A 26,897-nucleotide genomic window follows, 5' to 3' on the forward strand; every position below is an offset into this window, starting at 1 on the left:
ACTCTCAGAGAGGTCACAGTTCGTAGTGATAGACGGTAAACCATCGAGTAGAACAGAAGTGATATCTGGCGTTCCGCAAGGTAGTGTCATAGGCCCTCTGCTGTTCCTGATTTACGTAAATGATCTAGGTGATAATCTGAGCACCCCCTTAGATTGTTTGCGTATGACACTATAATTTACCATCCAGTAAAATCATCAGACGATCAATTCCAATTACAAAATGATCTAGAGAGAATTTCTGTATGGTGCGAAAAGTGGCAATTGGCACTAAACAAAGAAAAGTGCGTGGTCATCCGCGTGGATACTACAATAAATCCAATAAATTTTCGGTATACGATAAATCACACAAATCTAAGGGCTGTCAATTCAACTAAATACCAAGGAATTACAATTATGAGCAACTTAAATTGGAAACACCACATAGATAATATTGTGGGAAAGGCAAAACAAAGAATGCGCTTTGTTGGCAGAACACTTAGAAGATGTGACAAACTCACTAAAGAGACCTCCTACATAACACTTGTCCGTCCTCTGCTGAAATATTGCTGCATGATGTGGGATCCTTACCAGGTAGGATTGACGGAGGACATCGAAAAAGTGCAAAGAAAGGCAGTTCATTTTGTGCCATCGTGAAATAGGGGTGAGAGTGTCACTGATATGATATGCAAGTTGGGGTGGCAGTCACTGAAACAAAGACTGTTTTCTTTGCAGCGATGTCTATTTACGAAATTTCAATAACCAACTTTCTCTTCCGAACGCAAAAATATTTTGTTGACACTCACCTATGTAGGGAGAAATGATCATCGTAACAAAATAAGAGAAATCAGAGCTCGAACGGAAAGATTTAGGTGTTCCTTTTCCCCACGCACCATTCAAGAGTGGAATGGTAGAGAAGTAGTATGAAAATGGTTCGATGAACCCTCTGCCAGGCACTTAAGTGTGAATTGCAGAGTAACCATGTAGATGTAGATGTTAATAAGTGGTCCCAAGTCATGTCCAAAAATTACCCCTTAATCATCACAGAAGCATCTTGGCCTGACTTATCATCCATGCATTGAGGGTTAAATACTTCACTGTGCTGTTGGTGGACTCTGCACCTTGCATCATTTGAAAAAGAGGTAAAATCTTAATGTGTCGGACCACATTAAGATTTCTGTCAGTTACTGTCTGGTTCCCTCGTTTGCAGCTTTTTGGGCTTCTGTGACTAATGGCCTTTTGTGAGGTACACGATTCCAAGTGTCCATCACACGTTGTTCCTTTTGCAGTATTCACTGGTTTAGATAGACCTACATTGAGTCACAGCAGCAATTCCTGTCTGGTTCAAAACTGACTGTCATTAACAATGCTTGACACTACTATCTGGCCCATGTTGGCTGGGATCTCTTTACAACAACTGTTCTTAGGTCGTGGCTGCAAATGGTACACCATTCATTGTAGACACATCGTACAAACTGCGTCAACACTCCAAAAAAATTGGACACCTTCATCCACCATGTGGTCGTGGGCATGTCCAAATCTGACAGCTGCTTTCTGCAATTCTATAAGCTATCCACATCAGTCTAACTTACAGCGCTGATTTTGAATGATCGACTGACCTACAACACCACTTCAATGCCATGACTTATGTCACTGGTACAGTGTCACATGTTCGCCTGGTGTCAGTTTTACACCCTCTGGACCACTACAAAGTGGCCAGTGTGCACTTTTAATGGGGTGACTCATATTTTGCCCAGTAACCTTATTTGGGACACTGTGGTGAATAGCCCGGACAATGAGATGTATGAAGACCAACATTTCCAAATTATAGATTGGGCAGGGAAAGTTCTGGTACAATGTAGTTGCAAAGGTAGGTAGGTAGGTAGGTAGGTAGGTGTGTGTGTGTGTGTGTGTGTGTGTGTGTGTGTGTGTGTGTGTGTGTGTGTGTGTGTCGCTGGAACTGAAATTATGGCTGTTACATAACAAACTTATATTTGTTTGGAATTTCACTTCTGAATACTACCAGCCCTTTGATAATTCACAATAACAAGATATCAGATCTGACAAGTTGCAGTCTGAGCAGCCAATTTTCAGAGTATAAAATTAAAAAAATTAAAACTGTAATAAAATGACTGGTAAGTGAACTTACAGCATCAAATTTATCCCAAGCTGCATAATCATATGAAGGAATTTTTTTAGGTTTGTCCTGTTTCCTGTTATCTTCTGTTCCTGTATGGGTACCTGTTGAACTTCGCTTTACTTTAGACCGGACTGGAGTAGCATCCTAGAAAAAGAAGGAAATATTTGCTGGCAATAGAAAATAAAACTGAGAATCTAAGACATTTACAGAATGTTTATTCAACATGACACCCACAGAGCTCACTCAACTGATGACCAGCACTCAAATGTGGCAGTTATGATAAGAGGATGGCAGTAACATTCAGAGAGTACTACATTCAGCTGAAATGAACAACTGTATACAAAAAGCTTGATTCAAAGTAAAGGCTATAGCCATATCGAGCTTACAATTGTGCCGAGTTTGACAGTGTATTTAATGATAAAGGGGCCTTGCAGAGAAAGCCCACCATTAGACTGAACACCATGAGCATACAGAGGAAAGTAACAACAGGATACCTAGGGACACACCTCAACAAACGACTGACATTCAACAAGTACATAAGACTTATAACTGTAAAAGCAACAAGATTAATGCACAAAGTCACTGCGCTGAACTCAACTCGCTACAGACTGCCTTTGCAGACACTGCAAATGTATCATACAGCCCTCTTTGAATCTGTAAAGTGTTTCGCAGCAAGTGCCTGGGCACATCGACTGTCACTCATGACTCAAAAAACCATTGTGAGGTGTGGACAAAGAGGTGTATTGCTCAAAATATTAAGGGCATTTGGCACTACATCCATCGAAGCCCTATGCATTGTACTTGCAACATACCCTACTGACATAACCATCAGACACGAGCTGCACTGTACTGGCTCAAAAGAGAAAGACTGGATAAAGTATATGAGATAACAAGGGAGCATATTGCAGAAAAATGCCAATTAAATCTTTGGAAGGGGGATGGTTGGGGCTCAGACACATTGACCCAAGCCGTGGTATGGTATACCTCCTGAATGGCCATGACCCTTACCCTACACACCTGCACCACTTTTGCCTTAGCCGAAGTGATTTTTGTGAATGTGGGCGATATGAATCTCCCGAACACATAACATTAAAATCGTGTACACACACACACACACACACACACACACACACACACACACACACACACACACACACAAGCCTGACACCAGAAAACTAAGACATAGGGCAAGCTTTAAGAGACCCAAATAATTGGAACATACTTAACACATCACTGATGAAATATCGATAGTGCTACACAAGACTTATAAGCAGCAATGACCTTTTACAGGAACACAATCCGAAACACACACTACTCCATAACATGATGCATGGGACAGCAGAGATACAAACACTGATATGCAAACAAATAAACATATAGATACTGATGATATGAATACTCCGATATCACCAGATACATATAAGGCATAGTAGCAGATCACTCGACTTCAACAATACTACAGATAATACAAACATGGAATTTAGAAATAAGTTAGCATAGAAATAAAACAATGGATTTTCCTGTTTGTACAAGTACAGCAAGGACTTATTTAGTTCTTTGGATCATTATTTGCAAACATGTAAATATATAGTTTGTAAAATGTGTAAGATGCAAACTGTAAAATGTGAACTTTGTAAAATTGTGCATAAACATTCATATGCAGTATAATAAAATATAAATACACATACACAAATGCACAACATAGAGACGAAGCACCCTATGGCGAGGTGAGGCTTCAGGTCATCTCTCGAGGCTCCTCTCCTGCTTACGGCACAGTTAAGTGGAGGAAGCAATTGTAGTAACAAATAATACTGTCATACCTCATACACAACTCACGTCGAGTTAACATCACAACATACATACGTATAGTAGTACCTCTAGTAGAATAAAATAAGCTAATTCAGGTGAAACAGGCTTGAAGTATTTACCAAAGCCCTCCCACTTCAAATAGCTAGGTAAAGGAACCACTTTTGCTATGCCCCTTCATGTATTATTTTCTTCTTAAGAATAAGTAATTTTATTTTCCAATTGTACTTATGTATTCTGTGGTCTTTTTTGCTTTGCTTTTATTTTTTAACTAACAATTTAATTGTATGAAAAACAAGAAAAGTACTAAAAGCCTGGAAACTGTATAGTTTGTTGTAGCAAAGACCCATTATAGTTACCAAGATGATGGGTCACTCTGTGATGTTAATAAATAAATAAAGAATTCAAAATACCCTACCTTTGTATGTTCACTGTGAAATGGTAGCTACCTCCAACTGAGCTTGCATAGGTCGCAACTATACTACTACATCAATAGGCTAGTAAGGTTGTTGAGTAGTATAAAGACTGTGTTTTCACTTTAAAAAAAGTGAAAACAAGACGAAAGATTTATCTTTGCTGTACTAACATCAAGCACAAAAACTTCCAGTGTGGATATAATGAGCAGGAATATCAAAACACCGAAAGACCGAACTGAGTTTCTTGACTAATTCCACTGGAAATATTAATATTAATGCTAAATATTAGTAACTGATACAAGTAGAGATCGGATTTTTACATATTTGCACACTGCATTCCTTGACAGTTACACGTATGCATGTAAGGAATAAATTCATTCCAAGTTGTAAGGAATTTACTACTGAAGTTTTATAGGGTGTATAAATGAATATATAAGGGGTTAATGAATATGTTTAACTAATTTATGCATATATTTTACTTCTTCAACAATTATTCTCGAAACACAAATATTTCACCATGATATTTTAAGAGGAAGGGAAACACCAAAGCAAATTTTTTTACTGCTCTGTTTGTGTAGAAGAGCTGTTATTTATCAAGTATCTAAATCCATAAAAGTGTCAGGAAATGAGAAGAACATAGCTATCAACAATGAGTGGTTCCTTTATAAAGTATAAAAAAATTTGGGCTCAACAACTTGACATAAACTGAATGGTGTTCAATAATCACATGGCAAATATTTAAAAGTTTGGTGCAGCCATTGCATCATAAAACACACTACAGTTTGGATTACGTTACATATGAAGCCATCTGTTGCAATATTAACATTTCCAAGAATTAAAAAGTGCCATGTTCAGTTAATTTTTAGATTTGTAACTAATGTGCTGTTACTCATAATTTCTGCAGTGTGAGAGGGAGGAAACAGAACATTATAATGCTGAAGGAGAAGAGCAGTAAGGCTTATTTGTTTGAACGTTGGATTGATAGAAGTCCTACTCTTACAACAGATGGAGATACAGTACTGTGTCAAGTGTATGAAAAACGTAAGTTTTATTTTGTATTTTCAGAATATCTTAAAAATCAATATATGATTTTCATTTTAGTGATCATCATTTTTATTTAACTAACATAAACTCACATTATTGTTATACTACTGTTATAAGTGCCCTGCAACAAAAAATTCCAGATTACGAAAAGTACTAAGATCCAAACTTTACCAGCAGCATTTCCTGCAATGACAATTTTTTTGAAGGATATCTGGAAAGCATTAGTTTCAGCCCATGTCCCTTTGAATAAGTTAAATAATGTAGAATTTTGAACATTCCAGGAAAAAATATTCTGAACAAAAAGTTCCTGATGAATAAACAATAAGGAGAAACTACCTCAGAAAAAATTATGAAGAAGTAAGTTTAAAAATTTATTTAATGAAATTAGTTTGTGTGTCAACTGCCCCCCCCCAATACTTTGTGTTTTAAATAATTTGTTAATTATTTAAAACTTTTTAAAGTATTATACAAAAATATTTTAAGGTGGATATGTGAAATTATGTATGGTCTGTAGTGGAATGGAGTTTAATTTCATTTAGTTTATGATTAAGAAACATTTTTATAAACTTTTTAAATTTGGTGCCACACCAAAAGTGAGACCCCAAATTACACCCCCGATCTTACTACTTTTCAACAAACTAATTCTTTTCAGGTAATACAAGAAATAAGAGACAATCTTGATGGCTCAAGCTTGTGGTTGTCTGTAAATGAAACAACCAACATATGTATAAAATTTACTGCTGATGTCACTGTGGGAAAAATGATGAAATGAACCAAGAACATCCCATCTCTTTTTCTCCAAGGTACTGAAAGAAACAAACCATTCAATGATTGCCAAGGTCGTTCATGATGCATAGGTGCAACAGCATGCAAGATTTAGGCTGCTAAAGTTTTGCAGGTATTTTATCTTAAAGCAGTTCGTATGATTTGTTTAGTACATACTCTTCACCAGCTGGCAGAGGAAACTCGAGCAAATTTTCCAAAGTGCCTTAATTTCCTCCATAAAAAAAGTGTCTGTTAAGGTGCCATCAAGAATGAAGTTATTTACTGATATGATGGAAGATACTCATTTACCCCCAGAGCCAATCATCAAGAGATGGCGAACATGACTGAAGCAGCTCTATATTATAGAGATAATTTAGAATATGTGAAAAAGGTGCTTGATGTGATGTACAAAAATGAAGCAGTGCAAGTATCCCTGCTGCAGTTAGTGCTTGCAATGAGAAGAGTATTCAGAGTAAATTAGTGTTTATTAAGACATATTTTAATAAACTCATAGCTATAATCACACTCTTTTTCTTATCATTTATTCTGCACTAGCAGGGTCTGCTTGTTGACACATCTGTCTATATTTGGGTCTGGCAAGGGCATCTTCATATGTGGCATTGATAAATTCCAAACACTTCTTGACACAGTCCATCTATCTTGTCTTAGGTCTGCTTTACTGCACATGACGTGTCTGTATCATCTTAACCTGCTTTCCCGTAGTTTGTCTGAGATGGCTGCAACTCCAAGTCGCTGCCAAACATTGACGTTTGTTGCATGGTCAAATCAGATAAGCCAAAGGGACCATCAGAGCATTTGCATTTTCATCATGTGGAGAGCCTGCTCATGCTTCGTTGTCGTTGACCAACATTCTGACCTATCAAGTGTGACTGGGCATACTACAGTCCTATAAACCATTGACTTAAGGCATAAAGACATACAGTGATCACACAAGACGCCAGTCGCCTGGCACCATTTCATCCAGACTGTGTTAACACAGGCACGGACATCTGGAAGACTTTTACTATCATTGCATATGAGTGAGCCAAGATATCTGAATTGAGTAATTCAGGTCTTTTCCACTGACTTTGATGGTCCCATCAGTTTGAATACCACACTCCAAGTAGTCTTCTTGGTATTCAGTTGGAGGCCAAACCTGCGAAGTCATTGATTCCATTGCTGCTGAGTCTGCTCCTGGAGATCTTCATGGTGTTTGCCTGCCAGCAAAACAATATCAGCGTATAGGAGTGACCAAGGGTGGGGTGACCGTAAGTCGTACATCACAGTGACCATACAGAGGATAAATAGTAGGGGTAACACTACTGAACCTTGATGTACTCCGACACTGTAGTAAAAGTGGGTGATGTTCCCACTGTACATCGGACATTACTGGAGACATTTTGATATAGCAGTTGGACCCGTCAGACAAAAGCTTCACGAACACTGAGAGACCATAATGCACGTCAAATACGTTGATGTGGGACACGGTCAAAGACCTTTTTGAGACCTACGAATGACATATGAGTATCCTTGTTTTTCTCATGGTGTTTTACACTAAGTAACTGAGTGGCATGAATGGCACCTGTAGTTCCACTTCCTTTGATAAGCCTGCATTGGTTTGGAGTGATACAAACAATCGCACGGAGCCCCTGGAGTCTATAACACGCTCAAAGCAGTCAAATTGGTCGGTACTGCGAGCATTCTGTCGCATCACCTTTCCCCGCCCAGATTGGCTGTGTAACACTAGTTGTCCAGACTGTTGGGACTATATCCTCATCAATGATTCTGCTGAAGTGGACAGTACGAATTGTGGCAACTTTGTGGCCAAGGATTCTCCATACTTCCACTGGAATGTCATCAGGGCCAGTAGCCTTCCCATTTTTCGACTTCTTAACCACTTCCTTGAACTCCTGGATGCTAATTGGTAGTACAGGTCCAGCAACTGGATCAGCAATCAGTATTGGAGGATGGTCAAATTTCTCATAGCTGATTTTGGAGAACTAATCACTTCATCTGCGGAGAATGTTGACTGTGTCTCGAAGGAGTCAATGGTCTTTGTCCTTTATGTGTCTGACATGGCCAATGTCCAGAGTGGCTTGGTGGCGTGCTTTGGCAAGGTGATAAATTTTATTTACTCCTTCTGTTGTGTCTAGTTCATCACAAATATGGCCATAGTAAGATGATTTGGCTGCTGCAAGTGCTTTCTTGGCAGCCAATTTTTGCTTCTTGTGGTGTTGTATATCTTCATTAATGCAGAACTGGGACCATACTTCGAAATATTTCTTCTTCTACCTCACAGCTGCATGCGTGCCTTCATTCCACCATAAGACTTCTTTATTGGTTGCTCATTTGCTGTACAGTGAGCTTGGCTAGTGATGCTGTTCCATATGCCTTCTACTGGCTGGTCCGTTGTTGGGGAAATTTTTTTTTTCTTTTTTTTTTTTTTTTTGGGGGTGGGGTGGGGGGGGGGGGGGGGGGAGCGCACAACTACAGTGGTCATTAGTGCCCAGACTAGGTTATGAATGCACTGCGAGGCACAAGGTTAAAACAGCAACTAAAAAGGACAACACTAAAAAATGCACATTAACAGGCAAGGGATTAAAAGAAAACGGCATAATCAAATGTCCTTAGACAGGTTTGTCAAGTGGATAAAACGAAGAACGCGAGCAGCTGCTCCTGGGTCATCCACTAAAATGGCATCCAGAGTACATGGCTGGCCAAGATCAATGCGCAGTGTATTAAAATTCGGACAGGGCGTTAAAATATGGCGTACCGTCAGCAATTGCCCACATGGCAGAATGGCGCCGGCGCAGCCATCAGCAGATGGCGATGGCTGAACCGGCAGTGTCCAATTCGTAACCAGGCCAAAACGACCTCCTCCCGTCGAGAAGGGGGTGAAGAGGTCGTCCAAGACGTGGGGAGAGGTTTCAAGACCCGAAGCTTGTTGTCAGCTTGTGAGCAGCCGAGTTGGACACTTTCTCTTTGACCTGAATTTCCTGTATACAGCATTCATCCTTGTAGATGGGACAGTCGCGGGAGGACGCTGCATGGTCACCCTGACAGTTGACGCAACGAGGAGACGGAGGTGGACAGTCACCCTCATGGGCGTCCCTGCCACAAGTGACACATTTAGCCGCATTAGAACAAGACTGGCGGGTGTGATTAAAACGCTGACACTGGTAGCAGCGCGTAGGTGCCGGGACATAGGGGAGAACAGAAATAACCTCATAGCCCGCTTTGATGCGCGACGGCAGCTGAACGCTATCAAAGGTCAAGAAAAGTGTCCAGGTTGGTACAAGGTCATTGTCGACCTCTTTCATGATCCTATGGACAGCCGTCACGCCCTGCTCAGCGAGGAAAGACTGAATCTCCTCGTCAGTCAATCCGTCGAGTGATCTAGTATATACCACACCACGCGACAAATTCAAAGTGCGGTGAGCCTCTACCCGGACAGGGAACGCGTACAGGAGTGTGGCCCGAAGCAGTTTTTGTGCCTGAAAGGCGCTCTCAGTTTCTAACAACAAGGTACCGTTACGCATCCTGGTACAAGACTTGACAGGTCCAGCTATGGCATCTACGCCCTTCTGAATAATGAAAGAGTTGACAGGTGAAAAATCCGTTCCATCCTCAGATCTACAAACTACGAGGAACTTTGGGGCAGGCGGTAGTACTTTTGTCACTGGCGGCTGGTCAAGTTTCTGTTTTTGGGCAGAAGTCGAGAGAGAAGAAGAAGAGAAATCCATTGCGGAGGAATCCCCCCATGATTGCCAGCGTCTCCAATGGCGTGCTCCTTCCTTGTGGGGACCCTCTCAGAGGGCACTCCCGCCTTAGGTAAATGTTTACACCTCAGGTTACACCTCCCGAGAAACGGACGGAGGGACCAATCGGCATAGTCGGAAGGTGTCAGCTCAGGCAATCACCCCTCCCTGGGCCTGGCCTTTACCAGGGGGTACGTGCGTGCCTTACTTGTCTACCCAGGGCGGGGAATTATGCGTTAGCCCGTCCCCGGCTACGCGTGGGTCGGCCTTCAGGCACGCACAGGGAGGAAAGAAGAAGAGGAAAAAAAAGGAGAGAGGGAGAGAAAGGACAGACTGTCTCAAATGCCGAGGCAGAGACCATAGGGTGGACAAGAAGGCAAGGAGAAGAAGGCAAGGTAAAAAGTAAGGAAGACAGTGAGAGAGGGAGAAGGACAAAGAAAGGAACCAAACAAAGGAAGGAAGAAACCAGAATAACCAAGAAACCAAAATGACCACAAATGTAAGTCATGAAACCGTCCGTCTCCGGACGCAGGCGCAAACTACCCCCTTGAGGGGGAGGGACTCCTTTTAGTCATCTCTTACGACAGGCAGGAATACCTCAAGCCTATTCTAACCCCCGGACCCGCAGGGGGAACGATTTGGGTTGTGTATATTCAACTTCAGGCCCATAACAAGAGGCTGATGCTTGGGGGCAATTGATTCTGAGGGGATGACTTTTAAGTCAGTTACTTGCTTCACGTTGCGTCTTCCTGTAAGCGGATAATCGATTTGAGTCTTGTGCCCACCACTTGTATAGGTTATCAGATGTGTACGGCTCTGCTTGAAAAATGCGACCTCTTAGCAACAAATAATCTTGAGCTAATAACAAGCATCAAAATGGGTACATGAATAAGTGAACATAGGGTCGTCATAGCGAGACTGAGTACCGTAACTCCAGAATCCTCCAAAAACAAAAGAAAAACACACCTACTCCAAAAAGCAGATAAAAATTCACAGGATGCTTTCCTGAGAGACTATCTCCTCTCCTTCCAAATTAACAATGTAAGTGTTGATAGATGTGGCTCAAACTCAAAGAAATAGTATTGACAGCAACTGAGAGATTCATATCAAATAAATTAACAAAATATGGAGCTGATCCCCCTTGGTACACAAAACAGGTCAGAACACTGTTGCAGATGAAAAAAGCATGCCAAATTCAAACAAACACAAAATCCCCAAGATTGGCAATCTTTAACAGAAGCTCGAAATTTAGTGCGGACTTCAATTTGAGATGCTTATAATAGTTTCAACAACAAAACTTTGTCTTGAAATGAGACAGAAAATCTGAAGAGGTTCTGGTTGTATGCAAAACATGCTAGTGGCAAGGCAGAATCAACACCTTCTCTGCACAACAGCAATGAAAATACTATTAATGGTAGTGCTGCTAAAGCAGAATTACTGAACACAGCCTTCCTAAATTTCTTCACCAAAGGAGATACAGTAAATATGCCAGAATTCGAAACAAGAGCATCTGCCAACATGAGTAACATAGAAGGAGATATCCTCAAAGCAGTGAAGCAACTTAAATCACCGCACAGGTCACACAAATATTCAAGAAAGGCAATAGGAGTAAGCCACTAAACTCCAGGCCCATGTTACTAACATCAATTTGCAGCACGATTTTGGGACATATATTGTGTTCAAAAATTATGAAATTCCTAGAAGAGAACAGACTATTGAGACACAGTCAGCATATTTAGAAAACTTCTTTCTTGTGAAACACTACTAGCTCTACTCGCACGAAATGTTGAGTGCTCTTGACAAGGAATTTCAAATAGATTCCATATTTCTAGATTTCTAGAAGGCTTTTGACACCATACCTCACAAACAGCTTGCAATCAAATTGCACAATTAAGGAATATCATCTCAGTTATGCAACTAGATTCATGATTTCATGTGAGAGAGGTCACAGTTCATAGCAAATGAAGGAAAGTCATCGGATAAAACTGAAGGGATTTCTGGCATTCCCCTCAGTAGTGCGACAGGCCCTCTGCTGTTCCTTATCTATATAAATGGTCTAGGAGACAATAAATCTACAGACCATAAATTACATTCATACTTTGAAGTGCATGAAAGTCCAAGCTCTGCTCATCAGTAAAGGCAGTAGGAATGAGTTTCTATACCTTGTCATCTGCTGACTCTTCATGTAATAGTTGTTCTTTCCTCTTCATTTCTTCCTCCCAGTTTTTTAAATCCAACATATAATTTTGTACATCCTGAGCATTATCACGAATCTGTTTTTGTAACACGATAGGATCCATCTCAACATGAAAAAACCTGTAAGGATCAATTACTCAGCACATACAACATGTGAATGTTCCTGTAAATGTGGTTTGTAAACATTAATTATATATCTCACTTGATAATATATTCACTCTTTAAAACAATACAAATAAAACAGCATAAAACTACACCTAAGGTACATAGGCAGGTAGGTAGTTAACATCTTAAGAGAAAGTGGTACAGGATAACGACTTACATGAGAGAAACCTCTGAGGAATGCACATAGGACATAAAAAGAAGCAAAAAAGCTCATATACAGGGTGTTACAAAGAGGTACGGCCAAACTTTCAGGAAACATTCCTCACACACAAATAAAGAAAACATGTTATGTGGACATGTGTCCGGAAACGCTTACTTTCCATGTTAGAGCTCATTCTATTACTTCTCTTCAAATCACATTAATCATGGAATGATAACACACAGCAACAGAACGTACCAGCGTGACTTCAAACACTTTGTTACAGGAAATGTTCAAAATGTCCTCCGTTACCGAGGATACATGCATCCACCCTCTGTCGCATGGAATCCCTGATGCGCTGATGCAGGCGTGGAGAATGGCGTATTGTATCACAGCCGTCCACAATACGAGCATGAAGAGTCTCTACCTTTGGTACCGGCATTGCGTAGACAAGAGCTTTCAAATGCCCCCATAAATGAAAGTTAAGAGGGTTGAGGTCAGGAGAGCGTGGAGGCCATGGAACCGGTCCGCCTCTACCAATCCATCGGTCACCGAATCTGTTGTTGAGAAGCGTACTAACACTTCAACTGAAATGTGCAGGAGCTTCATCGTGCATGAACCACATATTGTGTCGTACTTGTAAAGGCACACGTTCTAGCAGCACAGGTAGAGTATCCCGTATGAAATCATGATAACATGCTCCATTGAGTGTAGGTGGGAGAACATGGGGCCCAACCAAGACATCACTAACAATGCCTGCCCAAACATTCACAGAAAATCTGTGTTGATGATGTGATTGCACAATTGCGTGCGGATTCTCGTCAGCCCACACATGTTGATTGTGAAAATTTACAATTTGATCACGTTGGAATGAAGCCTCATCCGTAAAGAGGACATTTGCACTGAAATGAGGAATGACACATTGTTGGATGAACCATTCGCGGAAGTGTACCCGTGGAGGCCAATCAGCTGCTGATAGTGCCTGCACACGCTGTACATGGTACGGAAACAACTGGTTCTCCTGTAGCACTCACCATACAGTTACGTGCTCAACTTTACCTTGTACAGCAGCAACTTCTCTGACGCTGACATTAGGGCTATCGTCAACTGCACAAAGCATTGGAAGTGTCCTCGTTGTTCTAGGTCTTCCCCAGTCGCGAGTCATAGGCTGGAATGTTCCATGCTCCCTAAGACGCCGATCAATTGCTTCGAACGTCTTCCTGTCGGGGCACCTTCGTTCTGGAAATCTGTCTCGATACAAATGTACCACACCACGGCTATTGCCCCGTGCAAATCCATACATCAAATGGGCATCTGCCAACTCCGCATTTGTAAACATTGCACTGATTGCAAAACCACGTTCGTGATGAACACTAACCTGTTGATGCTACGTACTGATGTGCTTGATGCTAGTGCTGTAGAGCAATGAGTCGCATGTCAACACAAGCACCGAAGTCAACATTACCTTCCTTCAATTGGGCCAACTGGCGGTGAATCGAGGAAGTTCAGTACATACTGACGAAACTAAAATGAGCTCTAACATGGAAATTAAGCGTTTCCGGACACATGTTCACATAACATCTTTTCTTTATTTGTGTGTGAGGAATGTTTCCTGAAAGTTTGGCCGTACATTTTTGTAGCACCCTGTATACATATGGTCAATTTGTTTTTATTTTCTTAAGTACAGACACTTTTTTGTTGTTTAAAAAAATGGTTTAAATGGCTCTGAGCACTATGGGACTCAGCTGCTGAGGTCATTAGTCCCCTAGAACTTAGAACTAGTTAAACCTAACTAACCTAAGGACATCACAAACATCCATGCCCGAGGCAGGATTCGAACCTGCGACCGTAGCGGTCTTGCGGTTCCAGACTGCAGCGCCTTTAACCGCACGGCCACTTCGGCCGGCCCTTTTTTTTTTGTCTGCTTCATTTCTGACTTTTTGTTTTCAAATTGGTGCTACTGGCACTTTTTTCTTTTCCGTTCGAATGTTGTATTCTGATGGCTAAATGAAATGCTCAAAATGTCTCCCATTACGTCTAACACAATCTTCTAAACAAAGCATCATGGACTGTCTTAGTCACTACCATATTCCAGATGTCTGAGTATCTTATGAAACCCTTCTTGAACATGTTGATGAAGAATGTCAATATTTGCAATAGATCTTTAGTACACTATGTCATTTAAATACCCCCAAAAATAAAAAATCCAATGGGTTGAATAAAGAGAGTGAGCAGGTCACTATGATGTTGACCCATGGCATAATTTTCTTACTTGCAGAGCCAAATGAGGTGGTGCCCTATTGTGGATGGACATGTTCTGACATCGGTGTAGTCGAATGTCTTCCAGAAAAAAACTGAAATATTCCATTAAGAATTCACTGTGTGATGCTCCTGTCAGTGTTTCATGGAAAAATGAAAGGTCCTATTAATCTGTCTCCAATACTTTTTCGTAAATAAAAACTGCTTTTTCCTGCTGCAACCTAATTTATTTTTCCCAAATTTATTTTGTCTTTTTCTTACTCTAAGGCATCATTTTTTATTACATATTCGTGTAGCACGTAAAGAAATATGAATGTTTTAGCTGGACACTTTTTTCGCTTTGTGATAGATGGCGATGTATTAGTCACAAATGTGTAAGTACGTGGTATCATGTAACATTCAACCAGTGTGGACGGTATTTGCTTCGTGATGTATTACCCATGTTAAAATGGACCGTTTACCAACTGCGGTAAAGGTCGATATCGTGTTGATGTATGGCTATTGTGATCAAAATGCCCAACGGGCGTGTGCTATGTATGCTGCTCGGTATCCTGGATGACATCTTCCAAGTGTCCGGACCGTTCGCCGGATAGTTACATTATTTAAGGAAACAGGAAGTGTTCAGCCACATATGAAACATCAACCATTACCCGCAACAAATGATAATGCCAAGTAGGTGTTTTAGCTGCTGTCATGGCTAATCCGCACATCAGTAGCAGACAAATTGCGCGAGAATCGCGAATCTCAAAAACGTCGGTGTTGAGAATGCTACATCAACATCGATTGCACCCATACAATATTTCTATGCACCAGGAATTGCATGATGACGACTTTGAACATCGTGTACAGTTCTGCCACTGGGCACAAGAGAAATTACAGGACGATGACAGATTTTTTGCACACGGTCTATTTAGTGACGAAGTGTCATTCACCAACAGCGGTAACGTAAACCGGCATAATATGCACTATTGGGCAGCGGAAAATCCACGATGGCTGCAACAAGTGGAACATCAACGAACTTGGCGGGTTAATGTATGGTGCAGCATTATGGGAGGAAGGATAACTGGCCCCCCATTTTGTCGATGGCAAGCTAAATGGTGCAATGTATGCCGATTTCCTACATAATGTTCTACTGATGTTACTACAAGATGTTTCACTGCATGACAGAATGGCGATGTACTTCCAACATGATGGATGTCCGGCACACAGCTCGCGTGCAGTTGAAGCGGTATTGAATAGCATATTTCATGACACGTGGATTGGTCGTCGAAGCAAAATACCATGGCCTGCACATTCACCAGATCTGACGTCTGCGGATTTCTTTCTGTGGGGAAAGTTGAAAGATATTTGCTATCGTCATCCACCGACAACGCCTGACAACAAGCGTCAGCACATTGTCAATGCATGTGCGAACATTACGGAAGGCGAACTACTCGCTGTTGGGAGGAATGTCGTTACACGTATTGCCAAATGCATTGAGGTTGACGGACATCATTTTGAGCATTTATTGCATTAATGTAGTATTTACAGGTAATCACGCTGTAACAGCATGCGTTCTCAGAAATGATAAGTTCACAAAGGTACATGTATCACATTGGAACAACCGAAATAAAATGTTCAAACATACCTACGTTCTGTATTTTAATTTTAAAAACCTACCTGTTACCAACTGTTCGTCTAAAATTGTGAGCCATATGTTTGTGACTATTACAGCGCCATTTATCACAAAGCGAAAAACGTGGTCCAACTATAACACTCATATTTCTTTACGTACTACACGAATATGTAATAAAAAATGGGGGTTCCTATTTTAAAAAACACAATTGATATCCGTTTGACCTATGGCATCTGGTTTCCCCCTTCAAGCTAGACAAGTTTTGTTCTTTGTACTTTTTTCATTTGACGCTTATTTTGTGAGATATTTGGCCCAGTCACGATCAATGGACCACCCTGTATAGTGCTGAATGTACCTACAAAATTACATCATTGGATGACACACAGTTCACGAGATGTGACATCATAAATATTGAGCTGCATGAAGCTGAAACAACAGGGTAAAAGTCGCTAGAGTTACAGGTGAACTATATGTACAAATATGTATGAAACATGTTAAATATGTGTGATATACATAAGTGGGCAAAGCCACGGGTAAAAGTTCTTCCTAAACATCTGGATTTATTTCAACCAAATCTAGTACACATCCTACTTACTATTTGGAGAGAAATACTATGGAGGTATGAACCAGCAGCCTCCTGTTAAAACAACAAAACAGTTTAACATGGCTGGCTGACCATGAGAATAAAAAGGAGAAGCCAGCCACTCTGACAACACATTAAAACCTCCACCCTATAAGCACTTTGGTGGAGGACACAGAGGGACAAAGGACATGCACTAAAACTTTTATAGACTGATAAAACCCACCCTCACGAATAAAACATAAAACTAAATAAGCCGATGAGGCGTTGTCAGATAAAATTAGTGGCAATGAGTCCAGTAACCCAAGATTTCGTCACAGAGCAGTCAAAAGTGGGACAGTGCACCAGAATATGGGCCACTGTCAACCAGGCGCCGAATCGAGACTGAGGCAGGTCTTCATGGCACATGAGGTACCCATGGGTCACCCAAGCGTTGACAATGTCTAGCCAGCACAGAACCACAGAGTCTCTCTGAGAGGCCCAAATGGAGAACTGCCACACATTCGTAGTCTCCTTAATGGCAAGCAGTTTGTTGTGCAAGCTGAGACTATGCCATTCCGTCTCCCAAAGCCGAAAAACCTGGCGACGTAAAAACAACTTCAGGTCAGTTATTGGAATGCCGATCCCCATAAGTGGTTTCCGTGTAGCCTGTTTGGCCAGCCTGTCAGCAAGTTCATTGTCTGTGATTCCAACATGTCCTGGTGTCCACACAAACACCACTGAGCAACTGGACCATTCCAGGGCATAGATGGACTCCTGGATGGTCACTACCAAAGGATGTCGAGGGTAGCACTGGTCGATAGCTTGTAGGCTGCTCAAGGAGTCAGTACACAGAAGAAAATACTCCACAGGGCATGAACAGTTGTGCTCAAGAGTACGGGATATAAGCCCTGACCTGGGCCGCTGATGCGAGAGATGAACTGCCGTGGGTGGGAAAAGGAGACGGTAATTTGGATGCGTCGGAGACCTATGAATGTGTGCAGCGAGAGCTATGAATATGTGCAACGTAACTGGCCAGCGGTTGTGCATGCCTGACCTGCAATGGAGGGACTCCAGCCTCCAGCAGCACATTGGTCACTGGACTCATCCTAAAAGCTCCTGTCACTAATTGAACGCCACAGTGGTGCACTGGATCGAGTAAGCACAACGCTGAGGGCACCACCGAACCATAAGCCAGACTCCCAAATCAAGGTGGGATTGAACAAGGGCTCCGTATAGCTGCAGCAGCGTAGAGCAATCTGCACCCCAGTTGGTGCTGCTCAGGTAGCGTAGGGCATTGAGGTGCTGGCAGCACTTCTAAGCTGATGAAGGTGATGAAGCCAAGTTAATTGGGTGTCGAAAACCAGTCCTAAAAATCAATATGTCTCCACTACAGTGAGGGGCTCATCAGTAAGGTAAAGTTCTGGTTCTGGATGAACGGTACGATGCCGACAGAAGTGCGTAACACACAACTTTGTGGCCGAAAACGGGAAGCCGTGGGCTAGAGCCCATGACTGCACCTTGTGGATGGCTGCCTGCATTCGCTGCTCAGCAACACCAATACTAATGGAGCAGTACGGGATGCAGAAGTCATCTGCATACAGAGAGGGTGAGAAGGACGACCCTACAGCTGCTGCTAGACCACTAATGGCCACTAAATATAGAGATACACTCAATAAAGAGCCCTGTGGGACCCCATTCTCCTGGATATGGGGGTAACTATGGGAGGCACCAACTTGGGCACGTAAAGTACAAGGCGACAGGAAATTCTGGATAAAAATTGGGAGCAGACCTCTCAGAACCCACTCGTATAATGTGGGAAGGATGTGATGTCGCCAGGTGGTGATATATGCTTTTCATAAATCAAAAGAGACAGCAGCAAGGTGTTGGCATCTGTAAAAGGTTGTTCGGATGGCAGAATTGAGGGACACAAGATAATCATTGGTAGAGCGACGCAGGCGGAAACTGCCCTGGCACAGAGCCAGTAGGCCACGTGACTCCAGGACCCAATCGAACCGCTGGCACAACATACGTTCCAGCAGCTTACAAAGAATGTTGGTGAAGCTGATGAGATGATAGCTATCCATATCAAGGGGGTTTTTTCCAGGTCTGAGCACCGGAATGATGGTGCTTTCCTGCCAGCGCTATGGAAAGACGCCTTTGCACCAGATCTGGTTGAAGAACAAGAGGAGATGTCGCTTGTAGTCAGACAAGATATGTTTAATCAACTGACTGTGGATCTGATCTGGCCCAGGAGCAGTGTTGGGGCAATGTGCAAGGCCACTGAGGTGCTCCCACTCTGTAAGTAAATGGGGCATGTAGTGAATGAGAGGACTTTCCCTTCCGTCTGCCATTTGAGAGTGCGAAAGTGGGTAGGGGGGTAGGGAGGGGAGGGGGGGTTGAAAGTCTCCGACACAGAGGTGCGAGCATAGTGCTCAGCAATCACGTTTGCATTGGTAGATAAAATGCCATTTATATTAACACCATGTACACCTGTTGGGATCGGTTACCCAAAATCATGTCTGATCTTCATCCAGACTTGGGAAGGTGACGTATGGCACCCACTTGTTAAGACATACCCCTCCCAACACTCCTGTTTCCGTCTTTTTATAAGCTGGCGAACACGGGTGCGGAGCTGTTTAAAGGCTATTAGATGCTCAAGGGAAGGGTGCCACTTGTGTCACTGTAGATCTCGCCAACGCTCTTTAATCAGCAACTTCCGGCAACCACCAAGGTACTGACTTTCGCTGGGAGCAGCTGAAAGAATGAGGGATCACGTTTTCCACCGCAGAAACAATCATTGTAGTGACCCGCTCAACCACAACATCGTTAGCACCATGTGGGGGAGATGCAACAGTGACAGCACAGGCGAAGGCTTTCCAGTCTGCCTTGTTGAAAACTCATCAGTGTACATGTCCGTGGGCATGACACCGAGGGAATGACAGGAAGATAGGGAAGTGGTCACTACCACACATGTCGCCATGTGCTATCCAGTGGATAGATGGGAGAAGGCCAGGACTGCAAACTGAGAGATCAATGGCCTAATATGTGCCATGTGCCACACTGAAAAGTGTGGGGCCACCTGTATTTAAGAGGCAGAGGTCGTTTTGTGACAGTAAATTTTTGACATCTCTGCCTCGGCTAGTAAGAACTGTGCCACCCCACAAGGGGTTATGGGCGTTAAAATCTCCCAGAAGTAGAAAAGGTTTAGGGAGTTACTTAATCAGTGCAGCTATCTGGAGGAAGATATACGTTGCAGACAGTTATTTCCTGCATCGTCCTTATTCTGACAGCACAGCTTCAAGATGGGTGTGAAGGGGCACAGGTTCACTGCATACCGAGTTCAGGACATAGACGCAAACTCCACCTGACACTCCATTATAGTCACTACGGTTCCTGTAATATCCCTTATAGCTGCAGAGGGCAATGCAGAAAGCAGGTGTAAAGTTTAAGAGTTGCCATAGCTCATCCAGGTCGTGGAAAAACCGCCGCAATCTCACTGAAGGATGACGTTATCGTGGGGCTGGGAAGGCATGAAGCGCACAAGGAGGCAGGTTACGCCTTAGGGTCACATGCTGCCCCCGATTGAATGTTTGTAGGCATTGTGGTAGTGGATGAGGCATCAGTGAGATCCAGGTCCGCAGGGAACACTAAGATCTCCACCGCATCCTCAGATGCAGAATTGATAGGGAGTGGTGGTGTTGGGGCCACCAGAGGGTCCTGTTCTTAGCAGACTTGTTCTTAGTTTGCTTGCTCTCTCACTTCTCTTTAGGGGATTGCTGGGAAGATTCCTCCGAAGCAGCTTCAGGCATGGAGAAAGACCGTGGAGCTCTTCGTCCAGCAGCTTTTGGCTCCTTGAGCTACTGGTGAGTGTCCAATGTGGCATTAGTGGAGACCTTTGAAGAGAGGACCCCAATGGACCCCTTCTGCATGAGAGGAGCAGAAGAAGGCTGTTGCTTCTCTGGCAGGGGGGAGGGGACCAATGCCCTTGCGTTTGAGGGAGCCTTGCTCCCAAAGTAGGTGTTTTGGGAGCAACGGACGAAGATTTAACCCCTACCACCAGGAGACGGATATATTCTGGTGGCCCAGAGGGCCCACTGTGCGTGTCACAGAGTGAGGAACCACTGGCACTTGGGACGATTATGGTGATGTAGTTCCAGCCTATGTTGACGTCAATCAAACGGGGTGTAGTCTTTCGAATTTACGTTTAGCCTCTGTGTAAGTCAACCTGTCCAGGGTTTTGTACTCCATGATTTTCCGCTTCTTTTGGAGTACTGGACAGTCTGACGAGCAGGGGGGAGTGGTGCTCTCCACAGTTGATGCAAGCAGGAGGTGGTGCACATGGAGTATCTGGGTGCAGTGGACATCTGGAGTCTCGACATGTGGCCCTGGAAATGCAGCGGGAAGATGTGCCCAAACTTCCAGCACTTAAAGCACCGCAAGGGGGAGGGACGTATGGTTTAACGTCACAGCGGTAAACCATCACGTTGACCTATTCAGGCAATGAATCACCCTCAAAGGCCAAGATGAAGGCATTGGTAGCAACCCTGTTGTCATTGGGTCCCCAATATACGTGCCAGATGAAATGAACACACCGCCGTTCTAAATTGGCACGGAGCTCGTCGTCAGACTGCAAGAGGAGATTGAAATGACAAATGATCCCCCTGGACCATGTTGAGGCTTTTATGGGAATGACGGAAACAGGAATACCACCCAGCTTGTCACAGGCAAGTAACGCTCGGGACTGAGCTGGGGATGCTGTCTGAATCAAGAATGCATTGTTTCGCATCTTGGACAGCCCTGTCACTTCTCCAAACTTAACCACAGGGTGTTCAATGAAAAATTGAGGCTTCGTAGGTAGAAGAGAGTCCACATTGGTTCTGCTACAGACTAAAAACCGAGGTGAATATGGCTCTCACCGTTCTGTAGCCCTACGTTCCTCCCATGGTGTAGCGAGGGAAGGAAACGATTTAGGGTCACATCTGTCGGCATTGTATTCTATCTTGCCCTTCTTAGAGACTGCTGGTGCCATATGGTCACCACCCTGGTGCACTTCATTCCGATCAGGGGCTTTCTCCATGGGTGCCACCCAAGCACAGCGAAGGCCAACTGGCATGATGGCCGGTGTCCTGATGCAGTAGGAAGACTAGCATCTACTCCATGGCATACGTGGGGCGTTTTCAGCTCAGGCAGCAGCAGTGCGATCCCTGTGTTGTCAGGGGGCTACCACCAAATGGGTACATGACGGACCCACCACAATGGACTGGCTACCATGCTGGATATTGGGCACAGAGAAATCCAATATTGGCATGGGGGCAAAAGGGGACAGGAGACAACAGAAGATGAAACACCCCGGAAAGTGTCCTAGTCCAAATAGTTGAATCCCAGGTGTAGATGCAATGCTATGACAAGAGAATCATGAGATCAAATCTAAGGGCACTATAGATAGCTCGTGCATCTCTTAAGGCATCCTTCCCCATATGGCCCGTACTACTGTAGAATTTTGAAAATGGCAGGTCAAACCATAGAATGGGACCTGAACTCATAGGACCGGTAAGTGTGAGACTCCTTTTAGTCGCCTCTTACGACAGGCAGGAATACCTTGGGCCTATTCTAGCCCCTGGAACCACAGGGGGTTTTCCCCAGAGCACATAAGTCTACTGTATGGCTTCATGATAATGGAATCCCCTTTGGATTTATTATTGAGGTAAACTAGTCCCCTATTCAGAATTCCAGGTGGGACTACTCATGAGGACATCATCATCAGGAACAACAAAACTGGCATTCTTAGAGTCGGAGAGTGGCATGTTAGATCCCTTTACAGGCAGGTAGGCTACAGAATTTAAATGGGGAAATGGATATGTTTCAGTTACATATAGTGGAAACTACAATGTGTACACCTTTGCTTCCGCCGATTTTTCCCAAACATTTGAGGCTTTAATGAAACAAATTGTTACACATGTATCATTCAAAGTATTTTCCATCGCTGGTCACTACTTTCTCGCGTATTTTGGGCAATGTAGGAATCCCACATCAAAAAAACTGTTCATCTTTTGAAGTAATCCACGAATTGATCCAATTTATGACTTCTTCATGAGATCTGAAGTGCCGGTCAGCCAGACTATGCACCATGGATCTAAACAGGTGATAGTCAGAGGGAGCAACGTCTGGAGAATACGGCGGGAGGGGTAACGTTTCCAAGTACGTTTTCACATCTTTTGCAACATGGGGTCAAGCACTGTCGTACTGCAAAATCACTTTATCTTACCTCTCGCTGTATTGTGGCTGTTTGTCTTTTAATGCTCTGCTCAAACGTATTAATTGCATTCGATAACAAGCACCACCAAATGCAGAGCATGATCTTGCAGCTATGAAATATACGGTTTGGCTGTCGACGTGGAAGCATGGCTGGGATATCCCAATGATTTTTTTGCGTTTACGGTTATCGTAATGAACCCATTTTTCGTCCCCGGTCATAATGTGATGCAGAAATCCCTTCCGTTTTTGCCTCTGAAGCAACTGTTCACAAACACACAATCGCCGTTCAACGTCTCTTGGTTTCAGCTCACACGGGACCCAAGTTTGTTCTTTCTGAATCATGCCCATAGCCTTGAGACATTTTGAAATGGCTTGCTGCGTCACTCCCATTAATCGTGCCAACTCTTCTTGAGTTTGACGCAAGTCCACTCAGCAACGTCTCCAATTCTGCATCTTCGAAAACATTCTCTCTTCCACTACTACTCCGGTCTACGACACTAAAATCACTGTTCTTGAAGCACTGAAACCACTCATGACATGTTATTTCACTAACAACATCCTTACGATATGTACTTGAGGTTAGTTGGTTTGTGTGGTTGAAGGGACCAGACTACAAAGGCCATCAGTCCCTTTTTCCAGGACCATGAAACACCCACAACGAATAAAAAGCAAGCAATGGAGATGACAAGGGATGATGCATAACAAGAAAGACACAGACAAAGAGCAGACAAAAGGAATTAAAAGCACACAGAGTGTTACAGTGGTTGCCTGACCATGGAAACAAAGAAAAAGGAAAAGTCAACCACCAAGAGACATACTAAAAACCCCAATCTAAAACCGTAGGCCAAAGGCCAGACAAAAAAAGAAAGAAAGAAAGAAAGAAAGAAAGAAAGAAAAAAAAGAGGCAAACCCTCAGATCGAGTGATAAAAGCCCCCTGCACGAATTAAATTCAAAACTAAGCCTGCCACTGCAGCATGTCAAAAGTGCAAGGAGCGCATCAGGCAGCGTAAACGTCTGCCTGAGCACAGTTAAAAGTGGACAGGCCACCATGATGTGGACCACTGTCAACGCTGATCCACAGTGACAAAAAGGTGGGTTCTCACAGCACAATGCGTAGCCAGCAGAGGACAACAGAGTTCTTGCGAGAGGCCTGCAAGGAGGAGCGCCACACACCGGTAGTCTCCTTGACGATCTGAAGTTTGTTGGGTTTAGGCAGGGTGCGCCATTCATCACCCCAGGTGCCAAGGACCTTCTGCCGCAAAACTGACTGGAGCTCACACTCCAAAAGGCCAATCTCCAGGACCAGTGCACTGATAGCCTGTTTGGCCAGTGTGTCAACACGTTCATTACCTGGGATGCCGACATGACCTGGGGTCCATGCAAAGACCACAGAGTGGCCGCAACGGGCAAGAGTATCGAGGGACTCCTGGATAGCCATCACCAGACGAGAACGAGGAAAACACTGGTTGATAGCTCATAAATCAGTCAGGGAGTCACTACAGATAACGAAGGACTCACTTGAGCAGGAGCGGATATACTCTAAGGCGCGAGAGATGACGGCGAGCTCTGTAGTGAAAACACTGCAGCTATCCAGCAATGAGCGTTGTTCAGATTGTTCCCTAAGAGTAAAAGCAAACCCAACTTGATCAGTAACCATCAAACCATCGGTACAGACTTCGGCAGAGCCGGGAAACATGGCAAGGATGGAAAGAAAGCAGCGGCAGAACGCCTAAGGGGGGACTGAGTCCTTTGGGCCCTGTGCCAAATCCAGCCGAAGGCATGAACGGGGCACACACCATGGGGGTATACGTATATGGGCCTGGAAAAGAGGTGGGAGAGGGAAAAACTCAAGCCCAGAGAGAAGAGCCCAGACGTGAACTGCGATCATACACCCTGACCGGGGCTGCCATTCTGGAAGATGGACAACCGAGTTGGGGAACAGGAGACGGTAATTTTGATGCCTGGGCAAGCTACAAACATGTGCAGCATACGTGGCAAGTAGCCACTGGCACCGGATCCACAATGGAGAGAGACTAGCCACCACAAGTATGCTGTTAACAGGGATTGTGTGGAAAGCCCCAGTTGCAAGTCGGATCCCGCAGTGAAGTATGGGGTCAAGCAACCGCAACGTGGAAGGCGATGCCGAACCGTAAGCCAGGCTCCCATAATCAAGACAGACTGAATCAACGCCTGATACAGTTGTAGAAGGGTAGACCGATCGGCACCCCAACGAAGAGCGTTAAGTTGGTGCTAGCATGGTCATTTAAGCTGCCAAATATGAGGGAGCCAAGTCAACCAGGTATCAAAAATAAAGCCCAAAAACTGATGTGTCTCCACCATGGCAAGAGGTTCACTGTCAAAATAAAGCCGCCGCTCAAGGCGAACAGTGTGGTGCTGGCAGAAATGCATGACACAAGTCTTGGCAGCCGAGAACTGGAAGCCATGCGTGATGGCTCAAGACTGCGCCCTGCGGATAGCGCCCTGTAGTTGCCGTTCAGCAACCACAATGCAAGTGGAGCTATAGTGCAGGCAAAAGCCATCAGCATACAAAGAAGCTGAATGTTCCCACGGCTGCAGCTAGCCCATTGACAGCAACTAAAAATAGGCAGACACTCAAGACAGAGCCTTGTGGGACCCCATTCTCCTGGACTCGGGAGGAACCAACTTGCACGCAGAAGGAACGAAGCGACAGAAAATTTTGAATAAAAATCGGGAGTGTGATGGGGATGTGATGTCGCCACGTGATATTGTATGCCTTCTGCATGTCAAAAAAGACGGCAACCAAATGCTGATGGCGGACAAAGGCCGTACAGATGGCAGACTCCAGGCAGACCAGATTATAGGTGGCAGAGTGGCCCTTATAGGATCCAACCTGAGACGGAGCCAGAAAGCCCCGAGACCCAAGTAGCCAACTCAACCTCTGGCTCACCATATGTTCAAGCAACTTGACAGAACATTGGCGAGACTAATGGGGTGGCAGCTATCTACCTCCAGTGGGTTCTTGCCAGGCTTCAACACTGGTATGATACTGGTTTTCAGCCATTGAGATGGGAACTCACTTTCAACCCAGATATGGTCGAAAAGGTCTAGGAGGCGTCGCTGGCAGTCCACCGAGAGGTGTTGGAGTGTCTGATAGTGGATGCGATATGGCCTGGGAGCTATATCAGGGCAAGCGGAGAGGGTACTTTGGAATTCCTTCTCACTGAATGGAACACTTTACGATTTGGGGTGACGTGTATGGAATTAAAGCCTCTGACGTTCCAACTGCTCTTTCAGGGAGCAGAAGGCCAGCGGGTAAGTCGTAGAAGCAGAACTCTGAGCATAATGCTCTGCTAGAGTTCAGCATTCGTGTCCGATTCAGTACAGACTGCTCCATTCAGAGAAAGCCCAGGGACACTGACAGGAGTCTGATAGACATAGAGCCGCCTTATCTTGGTCCAAACCTGTGATGGAGAGGTACAGATGCCAATGGCGGAGACATACCTTTCCCAGCACTCCTGCTTCCATTGGTGAATAAGGTGTCGAGCTCGAGCACGGAGCCACTTAAAGGTGGTGTTCCAGTGATGGGTGCCACTTATGATGTTGGAGGGCCTGCCTGCGATCTCTAATCGCCTCAGTGATCTCTGGTCAGTTTGAGGCAAAGTCCACCGATGGTTATCGTGTGAACCAACATATCAATGGCGTCATGAGAAAGAGGCTCAATAGTGGCAATGGAGGCAAACAAGTCCCAGTCAGCCTTATTCAAAGCCCACCTGGGAAGGCGCCCAGAAGATTGATGTCACAGCAGTGGCAGGAAGGTC

The 26,897-nt window shown here is 44.0% G+C and overlaps 1 protein-coding gene across 3 annotated transcripts in view; it reads right to left on the minus strand.

Annotated features, from left to right (window-relative positions):
• LOC126473423 (RNA polymerase II-associated protein 3) overlaps positions 1-26,897 on the minus strand; it is a 105,945-nt gene that overhangs the window by 64,713 nt on the left and 14,335 nt on the right. For 2 of the 3 annotated variants that reach the window (XM_050100459.1, XM_050100458.1), the window contains exons 2-3: positions 12,068-12,221; positions 2,126-2,260 (exon numbers count right to left, since the gene is read on the minus strand). In XM_050100459.1, the coding sequence (XP_049956416.1) occupies positions 2,126-2,260; positions 12,068-12,205 (273 nt within the window). In that variant the 5' untranslated portion in view covers positions 12,206-12,221. The remainder of the gene's footprint in view (positions 1-2,125; positions 2,261-12,067; positions 12,222-26,897) is intronic. The other variant, XM_050100461.1, reaches the window with a different exon arrangement.

This window comes from Schistocerca serialis, chromosome 4 (genome assembly GCF_023864345.2).
Source record: "Schistocerca serialis cubense isolate TAMUIC-IGC-003099 chromosome 4, iqSchSeri2.2, whole genome shotgun sequence".
NCBI classification, from domain to species: domain Eukaryota; kingdom Metazoa; phylum Arthropoda; class Insecta; order Orthoptera; family Acrididae; genus Schistocerca; species Schistocerca serialis.